At 38.8% G+C, this 18168-nt stretch overlaps 1 protein-coding gene across 2 annotated transcripts in view; it reads right to left on the bottom strand.

Moving 5' to 3' along the window:
- Nucleotides 1-1935: 1935 nt before the first annotated feature.
- The window catches only part of LOC309492610 (uncharacterized protein), a 61796-nt gene continuing 45563 nt past the window's right edge, over nt 1936-18168 (bottom strand). The window contains exons 2-3 of one of the 2 annotated variants that reach the window (XM_082161617.1): nt 3521-3613; nt 1936-3231 (exon numbers count right to left, since the gene is read on the bottom strand). In XM_082161617.1, the coding sequence (XP_082017743.1) occupies nt 3544-3613 (70 nt within the window). In that variant the 3' untranslated portion in view covers nt 1936-3231; nt 3521-3543. The remainder of the gene's footprint in view (nt 3232-3520; nt 3614-18168) is intronic. The other variant, XM_082161618.1, reaches the window with a different exon arrangement.

The following is an 18168-nucleotide window of genomic DNA, read 5'->3' as shown; positions in this document are numbered from 1 at the left end:
CATAATCTTCCCGGTACTTTAGACCGCAGTGTAAACTCAGAAAGAAACCGGTCTGGGGTAAAAAAAATACTGGTAATAAAGTTCCTGGGACAAATGGGAGTTCCTGGGATTGCTGCATTATTCTCTAAGAAGGCAGTCCAATATACAGGCTGGACCCGGTCCTGGTTGATGGACTATTGAGGGTTGGATGGGGGCTGAGTAGGGGAGCGATGCCTGAGGAAGTCAAACATCCCATTATCCTCTCCAAAGAGCAGCATGTCGCAACGCTCATCCTCAGATATGTTCATCAGAGTCTGGGCCATGCTGGACGTACTCACACGATGTCATCAGCAAGGAAGAAATGCTGGATAGCCAAGGCGAATGCGGCCGTCTGAAAAATTATTACTGAGTGCAGCTTCTGTAGGCGCAACAATGGACGTCTTCTGGAACAAAAGGTGGCTGATCTTCCAGAGATGAGAATTCAGCCAGATCTACCCCCTTTAACCAACACGGGAGTGGACTTTTTTGGTCCCTTGGAAGTGAGGAAAGGAAGAGGAATTTGTAAGCGGTATGGAGCTATACTTGCCTGTTTAGCCAGCAGACGGATGCCTGTATCAATGCTCTGCAGCGCTTTATAAGCAGAAGAGGTCAAGTGACTCACCTGGTGTCTGACAACGGTACCAACTTTTTTGGGGTGAACAGAGAACTGAAGGAAACTCTTGCTGCACTGAACCATCAGCAGATTAAAGGAGTCCTCTCACAAGTTGGAATTTGCTGGAGTTTTAACCCACCAGCCGGTTCCCATCATGGCGGTGTGTGGGAGAGGATGATCTGCATCATAAGAAGAGTCCTTAGTTCTGTCCTACGTCAGCAGACGCTAGATGATGATGGTTAACATACAATGCTCTGTGAAGCAGAAGCCATCTTGAATGACCGACCACTTACCAAGCTGTCAGACGATCCAAATGATTTGGAATCACTTACACCTAACCATCTACTTTTGCTTAAAGGGAAGCCAGCCCTTCCACCTGGATTGTTCCAGCCTCATGACCTCTATGTGAGAAGAAGGTGGAGACAGGTGCAATACCTCTCAGACTTGTTTTGGAAGAGATGGGTGAGGAAGTACCTGCCTCTACTTCAAGAGAGGCAAAAGTGGAATGACAAGAAGAAGAGTTTGAAGGCTGGAGATATTGTGGTCATTATGGACGCTTCGGCTCCTCGTGGTTCTTGGCCACTCGCAAGAGTACTTGAAGTTTTTCCTGATAAGCAGGGCCAAGAACGTTCTGTGAAGTTGCAGACAAAATCTAATGTCATTGAAAGACCTGTGACCAAACTTTGTTTAGTGTATGGAGTATAACTGTGAAGGTATCATCTTGATTATTTCATGGTATTTTGTAACATTTTGGTTCCTTTTGTTTCATATGTTTGAATTGTTGTGCCTGCTGGCCATCAACAATTAGGGGCCAGTGTGTAAGAGCCAAATGCTACTTTGTATTCAGGTTGTAATTTCTTTTGTCTAGCACTGGGTGGCGCATGTCTGTAAATTGGTTTTTGACCACTTGTGCACGGCGCCTTGTATTGTTACGCTGATGGGAACTGCTATGGGCAATGTGCTGGAATATTGGAATAAATGTACCACTTTGGATTTCAACGTCAACATTTGTCTACATGCGTTTGTTTAGCACAGGGCAATCAAGTGAGCGTAGCATTCGTAACATCTAGCGTGTCAGCCAGGCCTTCCCCGGGCTCTGTGATGGATTATCACGATTAATACCGTTCCCAATTATCCTACATCCTCCCTAGGATATATATATACACTGTATATATATATGGATAATCTTGCGGTAACTAAAGAGCCTATCCTTTAGTCGTGTACTCAAGAGTTAGGTGATCAGTCTATACAAATTTGTATTCTAACAATAATAGATCTCCCATTTGTATTATAAGTTGCCTTTTGTGGTACTCTTAAACCTTGATCGCAATACAACAATATTGTTATATGCTGCCTCTTTGGCTAGGCTAAATGATCAATCAAATCTCATAATGACTATTCTTTTTTATTAAAAGAATGCTCACCCTCTGGTGTCGTTTTCTCCAGGAAGGATCCAGGTCGAAGAATATGACTCGTACTCAAAAATCCAAGGTCCAGTCAGATGATTACAATAAATGTTTTAACAAAATTTATTAAAAAGAATCAAATGAAAGGAATACTTGTTACAGATTTATAAATCAGTACTAACTAACAGATAGATAATAGCTAGGCTTAAAGTTTCTTGCATCTGATAAATGCTGGCGTATCAGCCGTTGGTTGCAAGGAAGAGCGATGAGTCCTCATCAGTCTTCTTATATAGCCTTGAATTCTTGCTGAATTCAGGTCCTGCCTTGTTACATTGTAATTAGAAGCAGCATGGCTGACATAATCATTTCAAAAAGAGGAACAGGGATACGAGAGACACATAAGGGTATGAAAGGCACATTTTGATATGAGAGGCACATTGGGTTATGAAAGGCACAATCTCTGTTACCATAAATTATACGTTTATCTCTGTAAAGCTGCTTTGAAACAATCTACATTGTTAAAAGCACTATATAAATGAGGATAACTTGACTTGACATGGTTATGAGAGGCTCATTAGGTTATGAAAGGCACATTAGGTTATAACAGACACAAAGCCCTTACTCAAGAGATACGCAGCCCCTATTCAGCAGAGGAACTTGTAATAGTAATGTTCTTTATTCCCCCGGACAGTTCTCTGACAACAGCTGCAATATCCTGGGATGTCTGTGTCTTATTATGACGTTTTCTGCGCTCGCTGATGCCGAGAAAAAGGATCTGAAAAAGCGAGAGAAGAGCCATCCTTATATGGGCTTCCCTTAACAGCTCAGGCACCTCAGTAGTTCGGTGTTAGACCGAACTCCTTAAACAGGACAATAACAATAAGCTGTTGATAAAATGATAATTAGTTTAATTGAGTTTAATTAAGTGAAAACGAACAGAGACAGATCTCAAACAATGAACAAGTTCAAATTAATTTCAGATTCATGTCTCTGTTGAAAGTGTTACAGCCTCTCCTTCAGCTCCCTGAACATAGAAGCTTTTTCCGGTGTATTTTTCTGGTGCACTTCTTCAGAAGAGAAGGCAGAACTCTCATGTAAACTTTAAGACTTTTCCATGTGAAGCGTATTTACACTGAGGGCAAGAAACAGATTTTTTGGCTTCCGTTATTCCTTTCTCGTTCACGTCCATCAGATCTAAAAGAAACAATAAATCAAGCGAGATTTCAAATGAGAGACAAATGTGAAATGAAAAGTGAAATGAAAAGTGAGGCTCAAAGTCAAGATAACTGATGAGTTCAATAGACACTTTAATCCCATCAAATCTGGTGTACAACTGCTGTGCATGAGTACGATCTATTTTAATGTCATGAAGATGATTTGTGTTATAAATCACTAGTTTGGTCATGAAACAATGTAAATCTGGTGAGCATCAGCATGTTCTTCATCATGATGAGTGAATGAGGAATCAAGAATAAACACCAACCTCTTTGTTCTTCAGTGTGTGTTTCATTCTGCAGATTCTGGATCACTGGCGTTCTCTCTGTCCACTCCTTCCAGATGCTTTCTGGTAGTTCTGCTAAAAAACAATAAAAGTTTCATTTCTAACAGACATGATGCAAGAGGAATAATTAATATTTCAGAATCTGAACTAGGATAATCATGTTTAAAAAAAATTGTGAGATTGATCATGTGACTAAAGGGCACCTGTTATGGAAAATTCACTTTTACATGGTGTTTGACGGACACTGCAGTTTTAGAGTAGACCCGCCCTGAGTGAGCTAAACACAGTCCGCCAGTGTTTCGACGCCGGAGCAGCTGTAGACACGAATGTCTCCTAAGCGATTGAGGTGTTTTATTGTTGGATGTAAGAATGAACATGGCAGTCTTCATTTACTCTCGTTATTACTCGAGGATGGATCTGTACCAACTGACCGTGATCCAGCTTACAGTCTCCGGAGTGATAGGACTAACGTTACTGATCACGACAGTAATGGAAGGAAGAGCGCTCACTTTATTACAGTCAGAGTCACAGTTGTTTTATGGATATAAAGTTAACCAGTTTATTAAGCACTCCCTTAAAGGGTGTAAGGGTCAAACAGGTCAATTGAGCTCAAAGGGAATTATTTATTCATTTATAGGGAATTCGAAAGAATCACTTATTACTGCTCTTATTACCGCTCGTCCAGCGTTCATTTGAAAAGGCGTAACTATCAGCTCTGCAGCGGATATACAGTGAGGAAAATAAGTATTTGAACACCCTGCTATTTTGCAAGTTCTCCCACTTAGAAATCATGGAGGGGTCTGAAATTGTCATCGTAGGTGCATGTCCACTGTGAGAGACATAATCTAAAAAAAAAAATCCAGAAATCACAATATATGATTTTTTAACTATTTATTTGTATGATAAAGCTGCAAATAAGTATTTGAACACCTGAGAAAATCAATGTTAATATTTGGTACAGTAGCCTTTGTTTGCAATTACAGAGGTCAAACGTTTCCTGTAGTTTTTCACCAGGTTTGCACACACTGCAGGAGGGATTTTGGCCCACCCCATCTTCTCTAGATCAGTCAGGTTTCTGGGCTGTCGCTGAGAAACACGGAGTTTGAGCTCCCTCCAAAGATTCTCTATTGGGTTTAGGTCTGGAGACTGGCTAGGCCACGCCAGAACCTTGATATGCTTCTTACAGAGCCACTCCTTGGTTATCCTGGCTGTGTGCTTCGGGTCATTGTCATGTTGGAAGACCCAGCCTCGACCCATCTTCAATGCTCTAACTGAGGGAAGGAGGTTGTTCCCCAAAATCTCGCAATACATGGCCCCGGTCATCCTCTCCTTAATACAGTGCAGTCGCCCTGTCCCAAGTGCAGAAAAACACCCCCAAAGCATGATGCTACCACCCCCATGCTTCACAGTAGGGATGGTGTTCTTGGTTCTGATGGTACTCATCATTCTTCTTCCTCCAAACACGTTTAGTGGAATTATGACCAAAAAGTTCTATTTTGGTCTCATCTGACCACATGACTTTCTCCCATGACTCCTCTGGATCATCCAAATGGTCATTGGCAAACTTAAGACGGGCCTTGACATGTGCTGGTTTAAGCAGGGGAAAAGAAAAACCATGACGTCTTAGTGTATTACCAACAGTAACCTTGGAAACGGTGGTCCCAGCTCTTTTCAGGTCATTGACCAGCTCCTCCCGTGTAGTTCTGGGCTGATTTCTCACCTTTCTTAGGATCATTGAGACCCCACGAGGTGAGATCTTGCATGGAGCCCCAGTCTGAGGGAGATTGACAGTCATGTTTAGCTTCTTCCATTTTCTAATGATATCTCCAACAGTGGACCTTTTTTTCACCAAGCTGCTTGGCAATTTCCCCGTAGCCCTTTCCAGCCTTGTGGAGGTGTACAATTTTGTCTCTAGTGTCTTTGGACAGCTCTTTGGTCTTGGCCATGTTAGTAGTTGGATTCTTACTGATTGTATGGGGTGGACAGGTGTCTTTATGCAGCTAACGACCTCAAACAGGTGCATCTAATTTAGGATAATAAATGGAGTGGAGGTGGACATTTTAAAGGCAGACTAACAGGTCTTTGAGGGTCAGAATTCTAGCTGATAGACAGGTGTTCAAATACTTATTTGCAGCTGTATCATACAAATAAATAGTTTAAAAATCATATATTGTGATTTCTGGATTTTTTTTTTGTTAGATTATGTCTCTCACAGTGGACATGCACCTACGATGACAATTTCAGACCCCTCTATGATTTCCAAGTGGGAGAACTTGCAAAATAGCAGGGTGTTCAAATACTTATTTTCCTCACTGTAAATCTCTAATCTATAGTGAAACACTATTTATGAGCAAGGTAACTTGGATCAGCAGTTTAAGATATTAGATTCGTAAGCACATGACACAAGAACACTTCTCTTTAAAATACAAACATGACTTTGATTATTCGAACACATAAAACTAATATCTAACACAAACACATGCACACACACACACACACACACACTCATACGAGTTGCAGAAAGAAAGTAAGTGAGGAAAGAATGAGTTTTAAGAGTGAGATGATGAAATCCCAAACTTCTAGCAATATATGCACTTATAAGACAAGACATGAACGAACCATCAATCATTCATTTAACTCATCTATAGTTTCTTAGGCGGGGTTATTGAATTTTATATCAAGGCATCAGTTCAGCTAAGAGTCTGGAGGCTACTAGCGTTTGTTGCGTTCCTTTGCTCGAAAAGGGGTTTTCCTTTGTCTGCGTTCGGGTTCATTGATTGGCTGGCGGTCTCGCCTGGATTGATGTCTTGAGGATGAAGACATCTGGATTGATGTCTTGAGCGGTCAATCACGTGGTGTGTTGGCAGATGGATGGAAAATCTTTGAATGAATGAATGAATGAATGAAGCATTTATATAGCGCTTTCATATGTACTACTGTTCACCAGGGCCGGCGCGTCCATATAGGCGAACTAGGCAATTGCCTAGAGCGGCACTTTTGTAAGGGCGGCAAAATGTGTACCAATCGGGAATGAGCAATTCACAAAATAGGCTATATGATTTGCTGAGCTGCCGCTGCGCCGCCCTGCGCCGCCCCGCCCCGCCCCCTGCTCTCACGAGTCATGACTCATGACTGAGTGATGGGAAGTTCGGATAATTTTACTGACTCTCTTGTTCGATCTCGTTCATAAAAATGAACGAATCTTTATTTGAGTCATTTCGTTAATTTAAGTGGCTTTAAATGTTACACAGCCAAAATCCCCGATCACATCCACCTACGCATATAGTAGGCTATATGTATATATTTGCTTCCTCTTGGCCTAAAGTGTTCCTGCAACAGGAGTGTTCTCTGGCTAGAGCGCAGAACAGCGGAGTTTGTATGGACAGAAGTGCATGCCTGAGCTTGTGTTTTGGGTTAAGCTGCGTTGCTTTGACATTGTGGAAAATATAACAATAGAAACAAAATATAGGCTATTAGCCTTTTTACCCATTATTATCAATCTAAATTAATTTCGTTTTTCTTTATGTAAATTTCGTTTTTCTTTATTTAAATTTCGTTTTACTTTATTTAAATGTCGTTTTTTCTTTATTTAAATTTGAAATTTAGTTTTTTCTTTATTTAAATGTTTTTTTTTTCTTTATTTAAATTTCGTTTTTTCTTTATTTAAATTTTACATTTAGTTTTTTTCTTTATTTAAATTTTACATTTAGTTTTTTTCTTTATTTAAATTTTGTTTTTCTTTATTAAAATTTTGTTTTTCTTAATTTAAATCTACCCTTTACTGTGTCAGTAATTTGTTAGGGACTGTTCGTTTTTTATTTAAGGGGCCACCGGAGGAGTTTTGAGATCTGTTGTCAAAAAAGACATGACCCTCCCTTCGCCAGCAATACATTTTTCTATGACCCTCCAAAATGTTTGTGAAAAAAGGCATGACCCTCCCCGATAATTTATTGATTAGCCTACTTCTGTACTGGTTTGCGCTTGGCAAAGATGTTCAGATAGCCATTGTTGTTTTTTTTGTTTGTTTTTTTTAAACCATAAACTCTTGCTTTCTCATCTTACTAGGGCTGTAACGATAGACCAAACCTACGATTCGGTTCGTATCACGATTTTTGATTTTAGATTTGAAAAAAATCATGTTTTCGGTGCTGATGGTGAACATGTGGGTGGCGCTGCCAATGAAGCATCTAAAAGCTGTCACAAAGAACCAGCAAAAGTAATGATTATTAATATGTCAAATATAGCAAGGAAACATTTTAATTGTTTATTAATAAACAAGTGTTTTCTGTGTCGACTACAAAGATGAAGTTGACGATGCGTCGCGATCTTCTCAGAACGCGCCAGAGAGAAATGCACATTTCATAAGCAGAAAGCAGTCTGTTTTTTTAATTGTTCTGTTTAAAAGTAGACATTTCAAGCTTTCTATATATTTCTCAGGTCTGTGAGGCAAGTAGCATACCTTACGCTGAGTTTCGGTTCATTTATGAGACAAGAGTCCAGTTCACTCGCCCGCGCCTCCGTGATGATCTATTTTCTACTATATTTACTTCTTATTTATTAAATCCAGATGAAACATTGATTAAAATTAAGATACAATTAATAAAAAAACGAAATTCACTTTAAAGAAAGGCTTTGTGCTTTCTGTTTGAGGTCTCTGTGAATTTTTTAAAGTCGCTTTCAGAGCAGTCATGTCCGTAATGGAGAACTGTCACGAACATTGTTTTTTGGGGGGGTTTTTTCACATAAATGCGAACACGAAAAATAAAATAAAAATAATATTTTATGTTCTGTGGAGGCCGATCTTTATTCATCCGGTGGGTATATATCTTTTGGTTTGCACAGTGTAATTTATAGAAGAATTACTAAAACATATTTTGTTTTAGTAATCCCTCCCCTATTTTATATAGACCCTCCCCTATTTTCCTCCGGTGGCCCCTTCCATAAATACCGAACGGTCCCTTAGTCAGAAAAATATAGACTAGCCTACCTTAAAGTATTGCTTAATTTAACAGACATGTGTGTGTGCGTTTTATATTGCTAGTGCAGCGTGCATCAAGTATATAAGCCCTGCCCGCTTGAGGTGCGTCGCTTCCCGCTCGAGGTGTTCTGTAGTTTACTAAAAGTTTATTAATTCTGAACGTGTCGTGTCTCGCGTGTCCATCTATATTGCACCACCAAATGCTACACTGCACTCCCTTGTGAAGTCGATTGGATGAACGGTTCTCGAAATAATCAAAATGCAAACGGACATAGACACATAGAGATTCCTGCCTTTATTAGAGAGAAGAATATGTTCAGCACCCTCTCGAAGCTTTGAATATTCGATGTTCATTACTACCGCAGCTTCGAAGCTCAAAAATGGTATTCGGACCAGCCCTAGGGGCGGCACAAATGTTTTTCGCCTAGAGCGGCAGAAGTGCACGCGCCGGCCCTGCTGTTCACCCAAAGTGCTTCACAGTCATATCAGGGATCTCTCCTCACCACCAGTGTGAGCATCCACTGGGATGATGCGACGGCAGCGACAGTACAACGGCGCCAGTGCGCTCACCTCACCCCAGCTATAGTGGAGAGAGAGAGAGAGAGAGAGAGAGAGAGAGAGAGAGAGAGAGAGAGAGAGAGAGAGAGAGAGAGAGAGAGAGAGAGAGATAAAGCCAATTCAGTGGATTGGGATTATTAGGAGGCCATGATTGGCAAGGGCCATTGGAGGGAATGTGGCCAGGACACCGGGGTTACGGTGGCCTTCAGTGGGCAACCAGTCTTGGTCTACAGGGTGATGGCGTTTAAGTTGGAAGCGGGCTTTGCAGTCAAATCATTGACCGAAACCTAACAGCAAAACTTACTTAGACCCGAGACTCTCAAAGGAAAAGAAAACTAAGTAAAGAGAAAGAGAATTGAGATGAGAGTAGTTTGATTGAATGAAGCGGTTTAACCTAAGATTTTAAACTCAAATGTTTTTCCAGCCTTCTGGATGAGTTCTGACCAATTAGTCTTTATGTGAGATGTGGCATTTTCTTCCCCTCTCATCGTAAAAAATGACCTTGTTATTTGTACACGCTGTGACTATACAAATCACAACATGTAAATAGGAAAATGTTGGCGTTATTTTGTCACTTTTTGGAGCAGTAGGCTAGAAGGAGCCGCAAATAATATGGTTTGCCAAGTACAATTTTCCTACACTTTGAAACTTTTAGTTTTACAAATGGGGGCAATCTTTGAAGGATGAACAAATCGTGTTTTTAGTCATCACATTAAAAATAAAATTAAAGCTGGATAATATTAAGAGATTTGAAGAGCTGGAAATGGCTTGAAAGTCCTTGATTTGTGCTTGAATTTTACTCACAAAAGGATGTACGAACCCTGAAATGAATAATGTAAAAACATTTGAACATTTCTGCCACAATACCATGGTTACAGTTCGCATTACTACATTACAGTTTTTTACGATTGTTATGACAGATTTTTCAATACTTTTAACAATTTTCCAAAACTCTTAACACAGTTAGCACTACATCCGTCTGTGTAAGCTATACTATTAACACATTTCTTGTTGCTTTAACACAAAATGCATACAATTAACACAAATTTAAAATGCTTGAACTTCTTTTACACACAAGCTCAAACAAGACCAAAACAATGGATTTTTACTGCCAAATTTACCAATGCTTTCACACTGTATGTCAGAACAGATAACATCATGTTCTAAACCTAACCTTACAGTAAAGTCAAGGTAAACAGCTGCTTATATTGTGAATTAAAACACAAATATATCCCCTGTATTTTATTCCATTGCTACTGAGAAACAGCTGATTGAAGTTATGCAAATACCGTATGGGACATGGCATTCCACCATTCCCGTCTAGTCACAGCCTGGTTTGACACCCATCAGAGGATGATGTCAATTTTCCTTGCCCCTTACTTCCCTTTCCTCAACTCCATTGAGGAGTTTTCTCAGCCTGGAGATGGAAGGTTTTTGACCATAGTCCACAGGACCAAATGTCCCTCCTGTATGCAAAAGATGCTGCATACCAAGACATCACAGCTGAACACTGCCAGGATAAGGCAAGCCAAAAGATTCTTCCCAAGATGCCTTGCCAGGGAAGATATCAGGTGTGATGTGGATGAGAACATGTGGACAAATGCAGAAGACCGCGCAGATTAGAAGATGGCTTTTTCTGTTTGTATATGTTGTATTTTCACATACAGTAGTACTGCAAATGGCAGCTATATTGCATATTTTTGTTATCTTGCAGAAATGTCCTGTTGCAAATAAAGCCGTTACTGCAGCAATTCTGTCTCTGTCTTCTTTTTTTCATAATCCATACATTCTATAAAGCTACTCTAAGAAGGGTCATTTATTTTGTTGTATTGAATTTCTGCTGCAAAAAAACAACAACAAAATGCATGCATTTACATTACAAACAAAACAAAAATGTAGAGAGACTTCAAAAAAAAAAAAAAAAAAAAACTGCAGTGCAAAACACAATCTATGATCAATACAATATACTGTCTATTGTATAAGGGCAGACCTGTCACATAAATAATGCAGTTTCTGTAATTTCAGCTGATGATAGTGTTTTTTTGTCATTGTGTTATGATTGACTAAATGTTCCTGTTGGAAGAGAACATGTGTTAGTGTTTTGAATAATTATTTGATTTTGAAACATGTTTGCAGTGTTTTGTTAGACATAGTGTATTGTGTTAGTGTGTTATTGTATTTTGAAAATTAGTTTTGGAGTTATAGTTTACAATGTGTGATTTTGAGCATGAAATTAACCGTTTTGCCAATTGTGTGTTTTAGGTGTGTTGGTGCGTTAAGAGTTTAGGAAACTTGTTAAATGTATTGAAAAAACTGTCATAGCGATTGTAAAAAACTGTAAATCCATAGGGAATGTTGGGGATTTGTGGACTTAAAAGCCTTATAACTTGCTCGTTCATAGCACAACGTTTCTCCTGGCTTCCAAGTCAGTGCTGTTTGATCTGATATACAGTATATGGTTAATAACAACTGAATTAGCCCATGATTTACTCACCCTTAAAGGTACAATATGTAGTTTTTTTGCTTTAAAAATAGCACAAATCACTATATCTACGTTATATATATTTTTTAGTTGTGTACTTACATTATCCCGACTGTTTTCAACAACTTTCAAACCAGGAGAAATTTGTAATTTAATTCAAAGACACGGACCATTTCTTTATTTCCGTTTTGTTGCCGTCAATGGCGTCATATCCGCGTTCTCCCTGGTTTCCGCTCGTACTGCCATAGTAACCAGAGCCCTCTGATAGTAACCAAGGCGACAGACGTGGACAACTGTGTAGTTCGAAATGTCTATCTGCACGCTGTTGTTGTTTCGTTCAAACATTATGGACCATGGCAAGCAGACTTTGGAGAAAATTGGAGAACTAAAACGAGAATCAATATCAGCGCGGTGCTTTCAAGATGCCAAAAGCTCCACATCTGAGACTTCGACCGCTAATACATGTACTTTATTAAACAAGTGAGCACATTTACATAAAACGAATCAATGTTATATAGTTCAACAATGATAAAATGTTAGAATATGATCTGTATGTTATTCTAATGTTGATCTAGCTTACTGCTAGTCTCATACAGACAAACTAACACATAGAATAACATAAAATTTTCACAACACATTCAAATGCAGTTTAGTGTGCTAGTGTAATGTTAGACCAAGTGAAACAGTGCTGCGTTACCTCACAAGTTTAATTTGTCTAATAAACTGACTTGTGAGTAGTAATTCTGCACTTGCGTGCAGTTCGGTAGAATGAAATGCCCATATTCATTTTATATCCACGGCTTGCATCGCGTGTGGAGCTGATAGCTGTCTCTTAGCAATCCCGACCTGCTTCATATCACAGTCATGATAAAAGCATCAGTGTATTCAGTCATCCATAAACATTATTAGATCAGTCGGCTTGACGTTGACGACAAGATCCATAGTTCTTAGCAAATGTTGCATCATCAAACTACACCTTTGTTATTGTAAGAGGTTAGCGACCCCTAGTGGCGAAAAAATTACATATTGTACGTTTAAGTCATTCTAGGTGTATATGACATTCTTCTTTCAGACGAATACAATAATTTATATTAAAGTTATATTAAAATATGCCCTGGCTCTTCCAAGCTTTAAAATGGCAGTGAATTAAGTCCATAAAAGTGCATCTATCCATCATAAAAGTGCATCTATCCATCATAAAAGTGCTCCACTGCTCCGGAGGGTTAATAAAGGCCTTCTGAAGCGAAGCGATGAGTTTTTGTAAAGTCATAAGTTGTGCTTTGTAGCATATGGCCGGAAGCTAGAATTTTACTTTGTTTACATCAGAAGTAGCGTTGTGCGTCATGGCATAGCGTAAATATCAGCAGTACGTCACATTACTCGCATAAGATGCGCTTATGCTGTGTTCACACCAAACGCGAAAAGAGTGTCAAATTAAAAAAACTATCACGTCTAGTTGGACGCTTGAACATTTTTAATCGTTGAAAATGAAATGGACTCGCGTAAAAAGCAAGCGTTTGAAACAAAATTGGATCGTTGCGTCCGAGGCGAAATACGCTTCTTGTGGGAGGAGCAAGTACTAGGCTGTTGTCTGTTTGCAAGATGGCTGATGTTGATCGAGCATTCATCGAGTTACCGCTCTGTATCTGCTCTGGAGAGCAGAACAGCAGCATAGGCGTCATCGTTGCAGCAAGCAGGATCCTGATTGGTTAACGCGGCGCGAACTGACGCCAAAGTACAGATTTTTCAACTCAAACGCGTGAATGCACCAAATAAAATCACTCCCGCCAGACGCTCAATTCACCTCATTCGCACAAACTGGATGTGTGCGAATTTGCATCCAAACGCCGCGCTAAACGCCTCATTTGCGCCGCAGGACCTCCAGACGTGCGTAAACACGTCTTTACATTGACTTAACATGAAAATCACTCGCGCCAGACGCTTTCCACAATACAGATTGTATCAAAGCAGCTTCACAGTATTAAATTAAAATAATACAACAAGGTTTGTTTCTAGTGGAATTTATTGCTTGATAAAATTAAATATCCCCAAAATATCCCCAAAATATCCCCAACTGAGCAAGCCAAAGGCAACAGTGGCAAGGAAACGAAACACTCCATCAAGTGACATGTAGTGATGTTAAAATCGGTGTTATATGATCATATTTTCTTGATCTAGTAAGAATTCTAGCGGCTGCATTTTGGACTAACTGTAGCTTGTTTATTGAGGATGCAGGACAACCGGCTAATAAAGCATTACAGTAATCTAGTCTCGAGGTCATGAATGCATGAACTAACTTTTCTGCATCAGAAACTGATAGCATATTACGTAGCTTAGCAATGTTTCTAAGGTGGAAAAAGGCTGTTTTTGTAACATATGAAATATGATTTTCAAAAGACAGGTTGCAATCTAGTATAACACCCAGGTCTTTTACTGTAGAGGATAAAGTAACAGGACATCCTACTATGTTAAAGTTGTATTGTGAGAGGTTTTGTGGGCGGTTTTTTTAACCGATAAGTAGTACCTCTGTCTTGTCTGGATTTAATAAAAGAAAATTACGCGTCATCCAGTCTTTTATATCTTTAACACACTGTCAATTTGGATAATTTAGCGTTTTCATCCGGCCGTGATGAAATATATATTTGAGTGTCATCAGCATAACAATGGAAACTAATTCCATGTTTCCTTATAATATTTCCAAGTGGCATCATATATATTGAGAATAATAGAGGGCCTAACACAGATCCCTGCGGCACTCCATAGTTTACTGAAGTTATGATAGATTTTTCTCGATTTAAATAGACAAAATTGTATCGGTCAGATAGGTATGATCTGAACCAGCTTAATGCTTGTCCTTGAACACCAGTATACTTTTGTAGTCGATCTAAGAGTATTGTGTGATCTAAAGTATCAAACGCAGCACTAAGATCAAGTAAAACTAGTATTGAGATACAGCCTTGGTCAGAAGCTAAAAGTAAATCATTTGTGATTTTAACGAGCGCAGTTTCAGTGCTATGATGCGGTCTGAAGCACCTGAATCCAGACTGAAACTTTTCATAGATGTCATTTTCTTGCAAGAAAGAGCCCAGTTTAGCAGACACCACTTTTTCTAATATTTTAGACGTAAATGGAAGATTTGAAATGGGTCTATAATTTGCTAGGTTATTATGATCTAATTGTGGTTTCTTAATGAGTGGTTTTATAACTGCCAATTTAAATGTTCTTGGAACATGACCTAAAGAAAAAGATGAGTTAATAATATTGAGGAGAGGCTCTTCCACTATAGGTAACACTTCTTTCAGTAGTTTAGTTGGTATAGGATCTAATAAACATGTTGTTGTTTTAGATGAAGTGATAAGTTTATTTAACTCTTGTCTCTTTGTCTTGTAAAGAACTGTAATTGTTCTTGCGGGGTGATAATTGAGGCTGAATTATAAAGCGCTATTGAAGATTGAACGTTTACAATTGTGGTTCTGATGCTTTCTATTTTCTCAGTGAATATTTTGTTCAGGGGCCCGTTCTTCGTACGTTGCTTATTACATCCGAGATCAAATGACACATCCAAGATGATATCATCGTGCGAATCATGATCTGGCTAACTCGGTTCTTCGAACACACTTGCCGGATATGATTAGTATAGCTGGATTGAGTTATCTGAGATAATTGCGCGTTCATGCGCTGGTTTAAAAGGGGATATGTATCGATAGTAGAAACATTGATCAGCAACGCTGCTATTGGCTGCTCAGCGTGGCCAAAGAGCGCGCACAGTTTTTCTCCTCAGCAGAGCAAGAACTAATAGTCGAAGTTTATTCGGAATTTTAATGTTTAATCAAAACGCCAGGGAACACCTCAAAGTCTGCAAAAGCCAGGAGAGAGGGCTGGCAAAAAGTAGCAGACAATTTAAATCCGTTAGAAGTGGCCATGTTAGATGTTTTTATCAGCCTATATTTATATAATATATTTATCCTATAATATATTTATTAGCCTATATTTTTGTATTTTAATAATTGCATAATTACTTTGTTCATTGTAATGCCAGAGTCACCACACTAGAACATGGGAACTAATAAAAGTGAAGTACAAAAATATTCTACATAATGGTCATTTTTAGTTATATTATAGTCTCTTTTATAAAAGGCACTGTTAAATAAATGGTTGTCTGTTTATAAAAGCAACCAAGAAAAAGGCTAAGAAAAAAAAAAGATCTTAGTAGCCTACACTGTAAAATAATTTTTGCTGCATTAAATTAAAGCTGTATAGTCATTTCAACTGTTAAATCTTGAGTAATGATGAATTGCTTTGACTTGTGAAAGTGAAAACTGATAAACTTATGTTAATGTAAAAATATTTTGCCATGAGTTATTGATCACATTTTTCCCGAGTGTAGTTCATCGTAATGACATTGTGTTTTCCTCTTTTGTTCACCCTTTACATAATACACCAACACTTGTATCTGTTCCCAAGAAAGTGGTGGCTGAAACATGTGCAGTAAGTGGACATTTTCTAACTTTCCAAAGGAAAGAAAGTATAAGACTTTGTAATGTCCATTTGTGTCCATTGCACTGGACAGTGAATAAACCCTCTCAGATAACTGTCATATGGAGGAACTAGCCTACCTGCAAGTGCATAAATAACTTTACTTAATTTATACTTGTATGCTTTATGGCTGCAATATAAGTTGCAAGATTCCACATCTACAGAAAGGCCTACAGAAGAGTCTACACAGACAGAGGACACATAGGCCTACAGGTGGGCAGTGTATAGCCAACTTTTCCTTTTTATTTGTTGCATGAGTCTAATATCACTTGACCACTGGCTTTTCTTTACAAAGAACAATTTAAATAAAACTCAAGGAACTAAGCATATTTGTCTTTTATTAAACATTTAATGAAAAGTTTTTGTTTTTTTTTGGCAATGTTGTGTAATATGGCACATGCAACAATGTCACAGGCTCTGTCAGGTGTGCAACCCTCAGACTTTTCAGACACTGAAATCTTCCCTTTAGTTAGCCAAAGTTAATTTCATTGTGTGCCCTTGTCCTGGCTAGAGCTGCATTGTAACTGGTTTGGGTCAGGGAATGGGGTCATAAACACCTGTCTGCTGGCAGGAACATGTCATAATCACCTATGAAAAAATGCAGTTCTGTTAGGATCAGCATAAGTGTATGTAATACAGTGAGCTTGATATTTAATTGTGGAACTTTTCTTACCACTTTCAAATAATGTGCATAAATGTGAATCTCTGAAAATTCTTAAGTCATGCACAGATCCTGGCCATTTTGCTTTCACATTTGTGATATGGAAGATTTTAGTCAACTGCCTTTTTTTTATTTGATATAATATTACTAATTTGGAATATTAAGAATCACAATAGTAACTGGGCTGCACATTTACATTGTGAATCCCCTTTCTGTTCACATAATCCCCTTCATTGAGGCCTTGGTGGCAGTCTATGGTAGCCTATATAGTCTATGGTACCAATCAGTTAGTGAAGCCTGAGTGACATATCTGTAATTCGGCATGGTCATGATTGTATGATCTTCATAAAAAAGCATTAAAAAAACTAAAAAAAAACTGCTTTAGCCTACAACATTGGGTCTTAAGTGGCTTGGAAATGCCACAAAAAAAACCAAAAAACAAAAAAAAACTGTTTTTTAAACATAAAAGCGACAAAAAAACGACAATCTCACGAATTACGAGAAAAAATATATATTTCAGAAAGAAAGTGCACTATCGCGCTGCGCTGGACTTCCCGTATCAGCTCCGCTTATGAAGTCGGGATCTAATCCTGTTAACATGAAATAAGCCTGCTCCCGAGCAGGTTTAAGTTTGTGCACATGTTGCTATGACAGCAAGTCCAGGATGAGCGTTGAAGAACCAAACAATCCAAGATCATGCCAAATCGCCAACAATCAAATCCAGCTAAGTGAGTTAGCGACGTACGAAGAACGGGCCCCAGGTGACGCTTGTTTATTTGTTAGTCTAGCCACGGTGTTAAATAAAAACCTTGGATTGTTTTGGTTGTTTTCTATTAGTTTGCGGAGGTGCTCAGCCCTGGCTGCTTTTAGGGCCTTTTTATAACGTGACATACTGTCTTTCCACACGATTCTAAAGACCTCTAAATTAGTTTGTTTCCATTTACGCTCTAAATTACGGGATTCTCTCTTTAGAACACGCGTAGTATTGTTGTACCATGGTGCTTTAATTTTCTCTCTGACCTTTTTTAATTTAATGGGTGCAACAATATCCAATGTTCTGGAGAGAATGGTGCTCATAGTGCTAGTTAGTTCTTCTAGTTCATCTGCTTGTTTGGGTTCACTGAGCAGCTGAGACAGATCAGATAAGCAATTTGAGAAATTATCTATGGTGGATGGAAGGATTGTTCTGCCTGGTCGATAACGTGGCGCAGCATGATATATTACAGCAGTACGTAATATGCAAGTTACCATGTAATGGTCAGTAACATCATCACTTTGTGGAATGATATCTATATTGGTTGGATCGGTTCCATATGAGTGTATGATTAAGACGATGAGTGGGACCAGTGACGTTTTGCTTGACCCCAAAGGAGTTTAATAAATCTGTAAATGCAGCCCCTAACGCATCATTTGGA

The sequence above is a fragment of the Leuciscus leuciscus genome (assembly GCF_965113295.1).
Source record: "Leuciscus leuciscus genome assembly, chromosome: 1".
In the NCBI taxonomy this organism is placed as follows: Eukaryota; Metazoa; Chordata; class Actinopteri; order Cypriniformes; family Leuciscidae; genus Leuciscus; species Leuciscus leuciscus.
The sequence above is the reverse complement of the archived record's forward strand: the minus strand, read 5'-3'. Positions and strand labels throughout refer to the sequence as shown.